This window comes from Globicephala melas, chromosome 20 (assembly GCF_963455315.2).
Source record: "Globicephala melas chromosome 20, mGloMel1.2, whole genome shotgun sequence".
NCBI classification, from domain to species: domain Eukaryota; kingdom Metazoa; phylum Chordata; class Mammalia; order Artiodactyla; family Delphinidae; genus Globicephala; species Globicephala melas.
The window spans coordinates 33,916,374-33,931,551 of record NC_083333.1 but is presented as its reverse complement, the minus strand read 5'-3'; the positions used below and the strand labels follow the sequence as shown (position 1 = coordinate 33,931,551).

At 44.7% G+C, this 15,178-nt stretch overlaps 1 protein-coding gene across 5 annotated transcripts in view; it reads left to right on the top strand.

Annotated features, from left to right (window-relative positions):
* Positions 1–15,178, top strand: part of B3GNTL1 (UDP-GlcNAc:betaGal beta-1,3-N-acetylglucosaminyltransferase like 1) — a 121,355-nt gene that overhangs the window by 10,401 nt on the left and 95,776 nt on the right. For 4 of the 5 annotated variants that reach the window (XR_009560320.1, XR_009560319.1, XM_060290405.1 and 1 more), the window contains exon 4: positions 8,386–8,450. Coding sequence is in view for 2 of the 5 variants with exons in the window: in XM_060290405.1 (XP_060146388.1) it covers positions 8,386–8,450 (65 nt within the window). In the remaining 3 variants the exon portion in view is untranslated. Of the gene's footprint in view, positions 1–8,385; positions 8,451–11,937; positions 13,673–15,178 lie in introns of those variants that run through there. The other variant, XM_060290407.2, reaches the window with a different exon arrangement.

The window sequence follows — 15,178 nt, the reverse complement described above, 5'->3', positions numbered from 1 at the left end:
TCAGTATGGAACCCCCACCCCATAAACTAGGGCAAGGGCATTTGGGTCCCCAGTATCCTTGGTGATACCATTCCCAGTGTAGACAGAGAGTCCATCCCAGCATGGGGGCTGAGTGGGAGAAGGGAGCCCCACTTTTCAACTGCACTTGCCTGGGACGCAGCCTCAGCAACAGGTACCTGGAGCCAGGATGAGAAATGCTGATGCCCTATGTCTCCCAGAAAAATAGCTTTCTGTCGGGCCTAGCAGAAGAGGGAACCCTGTATTTTTGGCTGTACCTGTCTGGGGTGGAGTTTCCTTCTTGGGGGAGGGAAGGAGCAGGTCTTGGCTCACATACCTAGACCCTCACTATTACTAAGTTTTAGTAGATTTTCTTGAATAAATATTTTTTTCATTTGCTGTGTGTTAGGGCCATTTCCAGAGACTGTAAATGGTTGGGTTTTTTAAAAATTATTTTTAAAATAATTTTTAAAAATTGAATTATTAAAAAATAATTTTTACCAGTTTTGCTGGCAAGCAGTCTGTGGAACTTGTGCTGTCAGGCCAGCTCCAATCAAAATTTCTTTTGGTTCTATTTTATCTCCTTTGTTGGCTTATTAGCTATAATTCCTTTTTTGCCTTGTTAGTGGTTGATTTGGAGTTTACAGAATATACTGTCAACTTACCAAGTTCCGCCCCTCAAATGTGTGTACAACTTCACATATAGTGTGAGAACCTCATGACAGTACATGTCCTTTTCTCCCCTCTTACCTTTTTTGCTGTTGTTGTCATGCATTCTACTTTTACATGTACCATAAACCCCACAAACGTTGGTATTAACTTAGTTTAAACAGTCAATCATCTTTTTAAGAGATTTAAATAATAAGAAAGAAAATTACTCATTTACTCATATAGTTAGTTTTTAGTGCTCTTTATTTGTGTAAAGCCAGATTTCCGTCTTCTATGATTTTCCTTCTGCCTGGACTTTTTAAAACATTTCTTGCAGTGATGGTCTACTGACGATGAATTCTTTTACCTTTTGTATGTCCTTATCTGGCATGTTTGAGTGTTGGCTGGTGGATCCTGTGATGAAGAAATTTCATCACAAGCTTTATTATCCTTCCTTTAGTCCCTGCTTGCTGCCCCCAGAGCACCTCCCCATACAGGTGAGCGTGCCCCTTAGGTAACCTGCCTGTACTGCTTTTGCCCACCCCCCACCCCCCGCTTCCCTTCCTTCTGTTCATCCTTCCACCTTCCTCTGTTCCGTGCAATTCCTTTCCTTTTTGGAGTGGACAGGGAGAAGAGAAGGAGGAGGCCTGAAATGGCCGTCTTCTGTGTTTGTGGGAATAGCTTCTCCCAGTCCTGGTGCTGCCTCCTGAACCTGCTGTTCTTTTGCTTCACAGCGATGGAGGGAGGGGCGGGCAGTCAGCTCCCCACACAGTGGCGGGTGGAGGAAAGAACACAATCCAGAAGTTCTTGCCAAGCGAGCCTCTGGACTGTGGTATTTGGGTTTCCTTCCACGTCAGGGTACAACCTCCTTCTGTCTCCTCTCGAGGTTCTTGCAGTTTTTAAATCGGAAGTTCAGAGTCTATGATCTCCTTTTGTTTCTAGTGTTGGACTTGGGTAGAGAGGGTAGACTACCAGTTTCACTGGTTCCCTGTCTTGTCCAACGCTGATGGTTTTTCACATTATCTCAGATTTTCTATTTAGGTAATCTAATCCTGAATAAATATTATAATTTTGTTTCTTTATTTCTAATTTATTCTTTATTTTTCATATATTTTTTGGGGGGTAGAAGAACAATGTGGAATCACATTAATGAATCCTTTTATTATGCTGGCTTAGTGGGAATGTTTGTAATGTTTCAGTGCTAAAAGTATGACATTTACTATTGCTTTCTGATAGATACCTTTATCAAGGTAACTTGATATTTCTAATTTAGTAAGCCTTCATAAAATGAGGCATCAGGGACTTCCCTGTTGGTCCAGCGGTTAAGACTCTGCACTTCCAATGCTGGGGACGTGGGTTTGATCCCTGATGGAGATCTAAGATCCCATGTGCTGCATGGTGTAGCCAGGAAAAAAAAAAGAGGCGTCAGTGTAGAATTTATTAGACGTCTTTTAGTTGTCTGTTAAGGTGATTGCCTATGTTTTTCTCCTAACATTTTTATTGTAGTAAATTACATTAGTATTTTTCTTAACAGTGAACCACTCTTGCAGTGCCAGAACTAACCAGCCATAACACTATAGTATTTTCATACAATGCAATTATTCGGTTTTCTTAAGGATTTTGACATCTATATACATATGGAACGTTGGTCTGTAGTTTTTTGTGTGGGTTACATGTCTGGCTCAGGGGTGAGAACAGAAGGTCTTGGACTTGCTGATGTAGCTTCATGAGAGCAATAACTGTGTAGAGCAATTCAGCCCACTTTTGCCTCAAGCTCCCGTGTAAACTAGCCTCACAGCCTGCATTTAGATAGCAGGAAAACCGTTTACTTATTTTCACGAATAAATGTCTACTTTGACTAATTACAGATTTTTTTTTTAATACCAGTTTGTGGTTAAAAAAAAAAAAAAGAAAATTCAGGCACACAGAAAGGTCTGCAATGAAATGTAACAGCTCCACGCCCTAGGAGCAACCCGTGTTTTTTAGTTCCTACTGGATTTATTTAACTCACAGTGTCAGTTGATACTTGCTATGAAAGAGGAAACATTTAGCCCACTGTAGGTTCTTCACACTTCCCTTTCTCTTTTTTCCCCCCTCAGAGTTTTGGTTTGTCATAATATATCTATATTGTCAGGGCTTATAATCTTTACATTCTGTTCTGTAACTCTTGTTGTTTTATGTACTTGACTTAGGTGATTCCAACAGCTTAAACCTTGCAAAAACAGCACTAATGGTTTTTTAAGTAACTGTTATTCACTGCAGACCACCTAGTGGATTAGACTTGGAGGAGGAACTGAAATAAATCTGCTGCTAACCCCGTGCTGCACACTGAGGGGATTCCCAGGTGTTAGAATCTGTGGAGCCTTTAAAAAATCTTCTGCTTTATTCCCTTCTACTGTATACACATGCACCATTGTTTGGTTTTTTTTTTTTTTTTAACTTCTCTTTTTATTTTATTTAATTTTCTTTTCTTTTCTTTTTTTTTTTTTGCAATACTCAGGCCTCTCACTGTTGTGGCCTCTCCCGTTGCGGAGCACAGGCTCTGGACGCGCAGGCTCAGCGGCTCATGGCTCACGGGCCTAGCGGCTCCGTGGCATGTGGGATCTTCCCGGACCGGGGCACGAACCTGTGTCCCCTGCATCGGCAGGCGGACTTTCAACCACTGCGCCACCAGGGAAGCCCCTAATTTTCTTTTTAATTGTGTTCCTTTTTAATTTCTCTTAAGTACTTCTTCAAATAATTTTTTCATATCCAGTATGTGGATGGTAAAATACTTAGGGTATTTACATGTCTAAAAATGTCTTTATTTTGTACTTATACTCAATTGGCAGTTTGTCTGGGTATAGAATTCTAGGTGCAAAATAATTTTCCTTAGAATTTTGGAGGAGTTGCTTCATTATCTTCTGGTATCCCCTGATTCTAGTAAGAAATCTTATGTAAGTCTGATTCTTGTTATTTTAAAGGCATCTTTTCTGAAAGTGTCTAAGATTTTTCTCTTTATGTTTTGAGTTTTGAAATTTCATGATGCTGGGCCAAGTTGTGGTTGTTTCTTCATTCATCCTCTGTTTCTGTAAAAATGGTTCGCTTTGCATTTTTAGCTTTAATTGTAATCTAGTGTGCTTCCAGTAGTTTGACTTTACAGTTTTCATATAAGACTTGAAAACAATATGCCTGCACACATTGCTAGAGCTGAAAGTGGAGGCAGGACAGATGCTGAGACTGTGGCTGGTGGGGTTGAAGGTAGAGGTAGGGCAGATGATAGGCTGGTGGACAGGTTCCTATAGGCTTTAGGAGTCATGTCTTTCTTTAAAAAGTAGTCCTCAACTTTGGTAGCATGTTAGAATTGCCTGGAGAGGCTTTAAGAGTCCTGATGCCTGAGTCCTACCCTAAGATGTTCTCGTGTAATCGGTCTGGGGTGCAACCATGGCATGCGTGTTGTAAAAGCTTCCCAAAACATACTGAAGCGCATCCAGGGTTGAGAACCACTCCTTTAAAATCCTCAGGAATGGTGTAGCTTCACCTCCGTAGTGAGCTTGGTCTTAAGGGAAACTTGTAGCTCCCGACACAGCTGAAGGTTTGGGATCCCTCTGGAATACCCCTCAGATGAGATCCAGGGGGGTGTTAGCTCGGCTATGAGATCCTGTTCGAACCCAGCGGGTGACTTGCCAAAACAAAGGCTCGCAGCTACTCAGATCCTTTCCAGGTGGGTGGGTGGGTCAGTAGGGTGTGGCATAGGATTGAAGCATTCAAGGTAGCTCTCAGGGGAGAGGTGTGAGCGGGAGAGGCAGTTCTACTCTTTCTAGATGCCTCTTGTCCTCCAAGACCCCTTCTCATCTTCCTGCTTTCTCTCTGCTCTTTTCTGCTGGTGTTGGGTGGTCGGGGGACTCAGTGGATCTCACTTGCTGATTCTTGCTTGTGCACCTTGCAAGCTCACGTGGGTCTCGCCTGAGTCCTGATTTACTCAGAGTTCACACTGCCCCCCTCGATGGCACAGCTGGGATCGAGCTCTCTGGGGCCCGCCCTCAAACAGATTTAAGCACCTCTGAACACTGGCTCTCAAGTAAGATAGTGTGCTTCTCCACGAGGGGCTTAAGTGCATCTCCTTCCACTGAGGGCAGCCAGGGCAGGTGCCCTTCACTTTACCTTTTGCAGCTTCCTGCCAGCATTTTTTTTTTTTTTTGGAAGGGGGGCAAGTAGAGGGTGGATGTTGGTGAAAATGGGCTAAGAAATAGCTGGGCTTCAGAGAACGAAGCAGAGACTTCTCTCCCAGAAAGTGCTCCCCTGCCCTGCCTTGCGTTCCTCACAACAGCAGCCAGTGCACTCTACTTAGGAAAGCAGAAAATTGTCTAAAATAGTTTAGAAAAAATTGTTAAATCAGAAATAATTTTAAAATCTTGGTCTTTTAAAAGAAGAAAGCCTTTTCCCTGCTATTTTAGAAGGTTCCTGTGGAAAGACCGTGTTCTCTGACATCGCACAGTGACCCCACGCAGAGGTGTCTTGTGGTAGGTGAGGGCAGCACACGGTCCTGCCTTCTGGTGCAGCCTCTGAGGTGCCGAGGATGGGCGATGGGGCAGGTGCTCGAGCGAGGGGGCTCTGGAGCCGCTGCGGGGTTGGGTCCACTGCACCCACCCCGCGCCTCCGTTTCCTTCTTTGTGAACAGGCTGTAGCAGTAGGTGCCCGTGTGGGTGTCAGGAGGGCGTAAGACAAGCTGATGTGTGCCGGGTTCCAGAGGAGGCCACACACGGTGGGCCCTTGAGAAGTCTTAGCAGCTGTTCTGTTATTGTCTTCCTCCTCCTCCATCTCATGCATATTTTTAGTATCTTCCCCCGAATTATTTCTTGTTTTCATTATCTTTAGTCTGTTTGAAATAGAAAATTTTTTATACGTCAGTTATTGTGCGACATCCATTTCAACCTGCTTCTGAAATGTGTGTAAACAAATGGTGGTTTTTGAAACTACTGTGAGCAACCTTTCAAAATATTCTTTAATTAAGATGTTTCGCATCTTCCATAGTTGAACAGAAGTAATTTAAAGGCATTTTGATGACTTGCGATTGCTTGTCTAATCTCCACTTTAAAAGCAAGTTTTATCATTCATAAAACACTTTTTAAAGAGTAGATATAACTTGAGCCGTATCGTATTTGTATGTATTCTATAAATAATAAAAAAGTAAGTTGTAACATTGTGAAGAAATGATTCTGCTGTCTCACTGAAGTTGGATAAAGCAAGCGAATTCATGGGAATCCTGTGTTACACATAATAAAACAGTTAATTTGGATTATGTCAGAAAGGACATATTTTCCTAGAACAATATTTTCTTAAATAGGAAATGTTATATCGACTATTGGATAATGTAGATCCAAAGTGTCTATTTTCAGGAGTGTTGGGTATTTAAATTGGGTTAAGATTCATTTACTATTATTTCATATCATAATAGAGCAAAACATTTCTTAATAATGTGGTCACTTGCTAAAATTGAAATAAAACACAATCCCACCCTCTTCTCTCCAAGAGTAAGGAATGTTAATATCGCACCGAGGCGGGAGTTTTTCCTGCTGTGGCCATGACAACCGACTCCCCTCACAAAGGGACAGACCTCCCCAAACATCAGGCCCTGGCACAAACATTTGACTTTTCAAGGCAATAATATTAAAGCAAATTCCTTATCTTTGCCAAACACAAGATTCATCGTGAGAAACTTTCAGCTTCCTTAGTAGATGCATTTTCCTTCATTACCCAAATTCTTGGGTTTGATATTTCCCCTTCTAAAACCCAACGCTAATAAAACCACTTTTTAAACACAGCCCCTGTTAATTTCAGCGTGTCTTTTCCCATTTTTCGTTTTGATTCCATGAGCTCTTTCTCTGGGCCTGCCTTGCTTTGTGGTGATGATGGAGATTTACCTATAGTTGCTATAGGTCAGGAGCCAGGCCCCTGTCTCCCCTTGTGTGCATTTCCTTCTCTTGCTTGTTATACCTGTGGTTCTTTGAAATCTGTGACTGTCCTGCTAACTGGTTTGGGTTGGCTAAGCTCTAGGATTAATGCTGGAAATTAAGGTGCTACCTCATGTGAAAACAGCCAAAGGCACTGCTCTAGGTCACACCCTTTGACGCCCTGCATGAGGGCCAAGGTCCTTACTTCTGGTTGCAGTGTGGTTTGTTCCAGAAAGTGGCTGAGTAACAGGAGGGACCTGCCTTCTCTCCCTGTTCCCCTTACAGCGGAAAACTGGGGAGCACCTGGGGTGAGGCCTGGGGCAGACACTTTGCTGGTATCCCCTGGGACCAACATTTTTCGGGTTGTCTCAGCTCTGAGTAAGAGGGATTTATTGTTTTAACTCTGCCCACACCTGTTCTGCTTTGTGCGACTTTCCTCGGTGGCACCAAATCTAAGTGTCTCTGTAATACGATTCAGGCACCAGAATTTCCTTTCTAGGGAAGGTGGGAATTGTGCCCCTCGAAGGCCCCTTGGTCCCCTCTTTTGGACTAAGTGCCTCCTCTAACCTGCCCCGCCCTCAGCATGTAGACCGAGCTTGCTGTGTGTTCATTTCTGCGCTCTGTTCCTTATTCGGAAGCCTTATCCTGGCTGCCCTCCCTTGAAAGCTGCCGGTCCTCCCCATGCTGCTCACTGCCCAGTTCATCACTCAGAACCCCATTCTCTCGATGTAAACTCGCGTCATCTCTCTGGCCCCCTCTGCCGTGGTCTCGTCTTCTCTCCATAAGCCTCCCTAGAGCTTCCCACCGTTCATTTGGCATTTAATATAGGTTGTCGGTTACCTCTCCTTCCAACTCAGGTCTAATCTCTGAAGGCAAGGATTCTAAAACATTTCTTAAGATATAATATCCATACAGAAAAGTACACCTATCATCTTTGTACAGCTCAATTAATTTTCACAAACTGAGCACACCGTGCAGCCAGCACCCTGATGAAGAGCGACATCACCGGCCCAGAAGCCCCCCTCCCCAAGGGAAACCGCTTCCCTGATTTCCAGGTGCGCAGGTGAATCTGCTGCCTTTGTGCTCCGTGTGCCGTCCCCACATGGTGCCTGCTCCCTGTGCTCAGCGGTGCAAGGGGCACCCACGCCGCGTGCGGCCACGATTGTCCATCCTCCTTGTGTATTTTCATACGCGTGGTGTATTTTCCATCCCAAGAGGGGTTCTTGTGCCGATCATGTCTTGGTGAAGTAGGGTCTGTACCTCCCGGAAGAGCTGGGGGTCCCAGTATGTGCAGGAACAGTGGACACTGACAGGGCCTGTACCTCATCACTGAAATACGTGTTCAGGTAACTGCCCACGAAGTGTCCAGTCCAGTGAGCTTCTACCAGCTGATCGCACGTGTGTATGTGGCCCCAACTGCCGGGTAACCGTATCGTGACTTTTATCAACAGAGACTTTATAGAAAGTGTTCCTGCCAGTTCTTCTCAAGTCCTTCCATTCAGGGACATTGTAATTTTGTTTTTTAAAAGTATTCCCCAGGGTTTAGCTTAGTGCTGTACTGGATAAATGTTTGCTGACTTTATTTTCCTCCTGTGAGCACATCCTGCTTTAACACTGGTACTGGGTGGACTGTTGTCTCTTATCATTATACTTACTCCATCAGTTTCTTCTAAAGAGGCCTGATTTTTTAGTTGGTGGTGCAGAATGTTCCTAGCTTTCCTACTGTGTGCATCACACTGAATTTTATGAAAGAGAATTCATTGAAAATTGAATTCTAAAAGAGCTTTTCCTTTTCTTCTTTAAACAGTCGGATATTCTAAAAATCAAGCCATAGCACAGAGCTCAGGATCTTACCTTTGCTTTTTGGATTCGGTAAGTAACTCTTTGTTTTATTTAAAACGTGTGACTATATGTTTTGAATAATTAAGAGGTATTACATTTTAGTGTGGTTCTTGAAAATCATTGTTCTAATACGTTACAATCGGCCTTTAAGGTTGATAAGTCGTTGCTGTTTAATTGCTGTAGCACCTAATGAGGGAACTGATTTTTGATAAATAGGGTTACATATAGACACAAAATTGCACAGCAGAGAAACATATAAACGAAGTGAAGATAAGCTAGGAAGGTCTTGACAAATACAATGCTTAAAAGATTAATAACCTTAAATAGAAGTAACTCATGCAAGTTGGTGAGAAAACACAAAGAAAAATGAGTGGTAGATAAATAGGAAAGGACAGGAGTTGATACTCTCAGAGGTAGACATGCAAACAATGACCTTTAAAAAATGTTACATCGTTTGTGATCAAACACAAATTAAATTAACTGAGATACTACTTTTAAAAATCAAATTAACAAAGTTCTCTACAAATGTAGATACTCAGTGTTTGGAAATGCAACGTGAACTGGTAGCATTGACAGCATAATTTTGCATTTTGTATTAAGAACTTTAAAAATGCTTGTGCCCGGGCTTCCCCGGTGGCGCAGTGGTTGAGAGTCTGCCTGCCGATGCAGGGGACACGGGTTTGTGCCCCGGTCCGGGAAGATCCCACATGCCGCGTAGCGGCTGGGCCCGTGAGCCATGGCCGCTGAGCCTGCGCGTCCAGAGCCTGTGCTCCGCAACAGGAGAGGCCACAACAGTGAGAGGCGCGCGTACCGCAAAAAAAAAAAAAAAAAAAAAAAAAATGCTTGTGTCCTTGACCCTGAATTTCACTTCTAGGTATCCTTGAAATTCTGAAAATGATTTATGTACAAAGAGGCATTAGTGTTATTTATAATGACGGAAAATTAGTTAATGGAAACAAGTTAATACTGGATAGTAGATTAACAGTGAAGTGAATTGTGGTCAATCTGTATGAGAGAATTACTGTAATGCTCATAAAGAATTTTTAATAACATGACAGATGATTATGATGGGTGAGAAAAAACACATAATTGTATGTGTAGTGTATACTCAACTATAGATCTTCTTTTTAGTGACTTTAAGGCACTCTGAGAACATTTATCTGTATGCAGTCTTCCCTTGGGCTCCTCCAGGTCTGGGGGTGAGGCGCTGCTCCAGGTCTGGGGGTGCAGGGCTCCTCCAGGGTGGGGCTACACTCCTTTTGTCTGACCACTGCCCTTTGGGCTCATTTTCCTCTACGTTTATTTGTTTTGTTCCTTTGATTTTCCATCTTTGTGGTTTTGTTTCTTCTGCTGTGTTCAGGCTCATCCTGGTGCTCGACCTCTGACCTTAAATTGGACCCCGAGCTCCTTGCTTGCAGCCCCTCCCTTCTCTGAAGTGCAATGTAAGGCAATTGTTTTCTTCTCATGACAGCTGTGGGGTATCCCATAAGTTCTGAGCAGAAATTTTAGTTATCATCGTTGTTTTCCAGTTTCCATGGTGATTTCTTTTCCTCTTTGTGAATTTAGGTCCCAGGGTCTCAGGGGCACAAAACTGGATGAACCCTGAACCTGGGTTCAGGATGCCTCCTCGTCACTGGTCCATGCATCCGTCTTGTTGTTTGCTTCTGTGTCCGTGACTGTGCCTGCATGTTTATTTTGATAATGCTCGGCACCTGTGAGCCTGCTGTCCGAGGCTAACGTGAGCTCCCGGCTCCGACCTCGTTATGCTGACTTCTGCTCCTGGCAACCGCCACATGGTGCCCTGTCCTCACCCACTGCTGAGCGTTTTGGTATCTATGCAAATCTGAGAAAAATCAATTAAAAGTTCTCAGTTGTGTTTAACTTTATAAAAAGAGTACCAGGCTGTATATAATAATTTTGAACTTTTTAAACTTAAATTGTTAAGGTCCATCCATGTCGTTGCACGTCATTATAGTTCATCCTGTTGTTTTAAATTGAGGTAAAATTTATATACAGTGAAATGCAAGATTTCAGCGTGAAAACTGTGTACAAAGTGAGCAATGTGAGGGTTTTGACACTTTTATACACCCCTATAACTAACAGCCCAGTCAGGGCGGAAGATGTTTCCGTCATCCAGAGCTGCTTCCAGACAGCGTGAGTGAAGCCACATGGTGTGAGCACCTGCGTTTAGCTTCCACGCCACGTCGTGGTCCCCCGTGACTGTGAGGGGTGGTGGGTCGCTCTGTGCTTTAACCCGTGGTGTGAAGCTACCACAGTTAGTTTCTGTGCTACTGCTGGTCGACATTCGAGCAGTTGCCAGTTTGGGTTATTTTATTTTATTTTTAATTAGTTAATTTATTTGGCTGCATCGGGTCTTAGTTGAGGCATGCGGGCTCTCTAGTTGCGGTACACGGGCTTCTCTCTCTAGCTGTGGCGCACAGGCTCCAGAGCATGCGGGCTCAGTAGTTGTGGCACGCAGGCTCTCTAGTTGTGGCACACAGGCTCTAGAGCGCGCAGGCTTGGGTTGCCCCACGGCATGTGGGATCTTAGTTCCCTGACCAGGGATTGCACCTGCTTCCCCTGCATTGGAAGGCGGATTCTTAATCACTAGACCACCAGGGAAGTCCCCTGTTATTTCAATAAAAGTGCCATAAACATCCTGATGTAAGTCTTTCTGTGGGTGTGTGTTTCCCTTTCTCTTGGGAAGATACCGAGGGGCGGAGTTGAGGAATTGCAGGTGAAGGGACCTGGCGGGTGCAGTATGGCCGCTCTGTGTCCCTCCACCTTCTCCCAACATTGATGGGTCAGCCTTGGTTTCAACCATTCTAGCAGATGTGAAGTGCGTCTCCTTTGTTTTCATTTACATTCCCTGATGGCTAGTGACGTTGAGCACCTTCTCATCGGTTTATGGGCAATTCATAAATCCTCTTTTGTGAGATGTCCAAATCTTTGCCTGTTTTTTAAAAAATGAGTTGTTTGTCTTATTCGTGAGTTGTGAATGTTTGTTGTGTATTCTGGATACAAGTCCTTTGTCAGATGTGTGTTTTGAGTATTTTCTCCCTGTCTGTGGCTTGCCTTTTCATTTTTTAATGGTGTCTTTTGATGAGCAGAAGTTTAAGTCTTGATGAAGTTCCAATTATTGATTTTTCTCTTTTATAGTTAAATTTTTTTTTCCTGAGAAGTTTCTGCTTGCCCTAAAAGAGTTATTCTCTTGTTTTCTTACTTTTATGTTTAGACCCATTATCCACCTTGTGTTCATTTCTGTGTCTCATGTGGTAGGAAGCAGGCGTTAATTTTTTCATATGAATATTAAGTTGCACCAATGTTGACGAGACTTTCTTTCCTCAATTGAATTCCCTCCGTGCTTTGTTGAGAATCAATTGGCCATGTCAGTGTAGGTTTATTTCCAGACTTTCTGTTCCATTCTGTTTCTCTATTGTCTGCAGCTCATTCATTCGTCTGCTGTACAACATTCCACTGGGCAAACACACTGCGTGTATTCACCCATATGCTCCTACTGAAGGGCACCCGGACTGCTTCCACGCTCTTGCCCTTGTGAATAGCTGCTGTGGACGTTCTTGCACGCACCCCCTGTTGTACACGTATGAGAGTTCCTCTTGTATTCACACCCAGAAGTGAGCGTCCAGGACTCAGGGGATGAGCGGGTTCGTCTGTGAGAGAGGAGCTGTGCTGCTGTCATGTGGCTGGAGACGTCCATCCCTTCTGGCAGGTCATTGTGGGTCCCGAGCCTCCCCAGCACTGGGTGTCCTCAGGCTCTTAAATCTTGTCCAGCAGGTGGGAGCAGAGTGGAGCCCCTCTGTGCTTTGATTTGTGCCCCCTGATCTCGAGCTGTGGTCAGCCTCACTCCACGTCAGTTGGCCATGTGAGTTTCCTCTTTTCGTGACACGTGTTTACATCTTTTTGCCCATTTTCCTTTTTCCAACTTTGAGAAGAGTGGCAGGGATAGTACCAAAAACTCTGTTTTGAAGGCCAGCATTGCACCCATCAGCCCGGAGTACTTCCGTGTGTGTTTCCTGTAAAGAAGAACGTCTCCTCCGACCCAGAGCAGGAACGTCTCGCCGACAGGTGGCTGATACTAGTGCCCACCTCATTCACGTTTCATCCAAGGGCCCCAGAACCCATGTTGCCTTTACCTGGGAGTCTTTCATCTCCTCCTCTGGAGCATTCCACAGCACCTCCCTGACTTTCTTCATCTTGATGTTTTCGAAGATTCCCAGGCACTTTTGTAGAATGCCCTTAAAACTGAGTAACGGTGTTGGGCCAAGTGTCTCTGTCCAGAAATCTCAGAAGGGGTGCTGCCTTCTCCTCACTGTCTCCTTGGGTGCCTGTGATTTTGATTTGCCCCAACCCTGACGATGCCCTCTGGTCACTTGATGAAGGAGGCGTTCCCTGTCTGGGAACGGAGTGTGAGGATGGTGGCAGGGTCTGCGGGGAACAGGCCTTGGCCCCTGAGTGTGTACTTGTGGGAAGAAGATGGCTGTGGTCTCCAGTGAAGGCTGGGTGCGAGTGTGCCCGCTGTGTTCCGTCTCAGCACGGGAGTGATGCCAGCGCTGCACAACCACAGATGGTGCATCAGAATGGACCATTTCTGCATGAAGAATGGGTTCATGAGGCCCCTTTGCTGGGGCATCGAGGTTGCATTTTGACTTGTTAGCCACCTGGGATGCAGTCTGGTGCCCGTGTTTGGATTCAGAACACATTTCACTAGGAGTGACAACATCAGGGGAGACCAGCTCCCATGCTGCTCCTGGGACTGGAGTTCATTCATTCAGCAAATCGGTACCTGGATGTGCCAGGTTCAGCAGCGGGTGCAAGGGATACAGCAGCGAACAGACAGATGGAGACAGCGAAAGCCAGAGCTCAGGTGACTTCAGGCCCTGTGCCTCTGCTGCCTCCTTAGCCTCCCCTGAGAGCGGCCGCTTCACCTCCTGCAGCCCACGCCCTCGGGCCCTGCCCTTTCTCTCTCTCATGCACCTGCCTTACCCAACACACCATCCCCTCCGGCTTCTCAGTGATGCTTTCACCCCTCTGTGCAGTGGTGGGGCCTGCCTGCGCCTGGGATTTCCCACCCCCAGCACTTCAGATCTGCACACGGCATTTATCACCTTCAATACTGCGTTCTTTATTATCGTCATTGTCTGCCTTCCCTGATAGAATGCCAGCTGCACACAGGAGGGAATAGGCCCTGTTTTATCACTGATGTTTCTGAAGCACCTGGAACTTGGCAAATAGTAGGTATTAATAGATACTTGTTAAATGAATGAGTGGAGTTCGGGTTTATGTGTTCAATTTAAATGGTTCCGTTAGACTGAATTAGATACTTCTGTATACTTATCTTGGAACCCAGCCATCCTGTTGGCTGTCATTTCCATGGAGAGCGATGTTCTGAGTTTCTCAGTCTGTTTACAGATTGACTTTCAGAGCCCATCACTGTAGTGCAGCCCTTCAGAGAGTGTGCTCTTAGTAGCTGTCCTGCAGGCTGCTGCCTGGGGGCCAATAGTGCCTTTCCAGAGTGTTGGAAGGGCCTCCCGGGGTGACCTCAGTGTCACTCCTAGTCCCAGATGTGTCCAAGGATATTTGTTTTGGAGAGAAAGCAAGTCACACAAAGACCCCGATTATCTCAGAAGGTGTCTGTCAGCAGTGTTTCGGGTGAGCAGGAGGTCGACACCCATCCCCTTGTGGGAAGTTGAAGTCCGCGGAGACAGTCCCTCCAAGCCCAGGAGGCAAAGCACAAAGCTCAGGGACACAGGGATTTGCCCCAGAAGAAACCCATGCAGAGTGGGGCTGGTGCCTCCCACGAGGGCCTGCGGGGCTCTGGCCTATGGCCTTCAGACAGAGGACCCACGCTGTGTGATCTGGGCACCATCATCAGGAAATAAATTCTACTTAGAAGGGGGTGTCTGTGGCCTTTCCTAAAAATGTGTTTTGCATTTGCTTATGTCGTCTTTGATTTCTTTCATCAGCATTTTGTGGTTTTTGGATACAGATCACGTACATATTTTGTTAAGTTTGCACCAACATACTTCATTTTCTTTGGAGCAGTTGTTTGTGGACATAATATCTCTAATTTCTATGTTCGTTGTTAGTATATAGATATGTGATTATTTTATGTGTTGATCTTGTAGAACTCACTGGTTCTAGGTTTTTAGATTAGATTCCTGAGGATTTTCTAGGTGGACAATCACATCATCTGCAAATGGGAGCAGTTTTATTTCTTCTTCTCTCATCTGGAGGCCTTTTATTTGCCTTTCTTGCCTTATTGCTCTGGCTGGAACTTCCATGCACGTGGAGCAGACATCTTCACTTCCTCCTGACCTGGGAGGAAGCAGTAGCTTTTCACGTTGTGTGTCATCCTCTGTTCCTAACTTGCTCAGAATTTTTATCATGGACAGGTGTTGGATTTTGTTGCATGCTTTTTCTGTGTCAGTTGGAACTTACTGGTTTTTAAAATATGTTTTTTTACCAAAGATTTCTAAGATTTTTTCCATCTTCTTGGAATTTGGGAATTTTTCTGTGTGTGTCAGGAATCATTTCTGGAACGTGGCGAGCTCTTCCAAAGTACAGACTCAAGGTTTTTTCAGATGAGATGAATTTTTCTATATTGGCTCTTAATTTCCTTCTCTTAGCTTGTTTTCTTCTTTTGGCTTCTCGTGTTTGAATGTTGGGTCTTACAGTTTGCTCACTTCCCTTTTGATTTCTGTTTCTCTGTAACTTTGAATATTATAGTTCGACCTTCC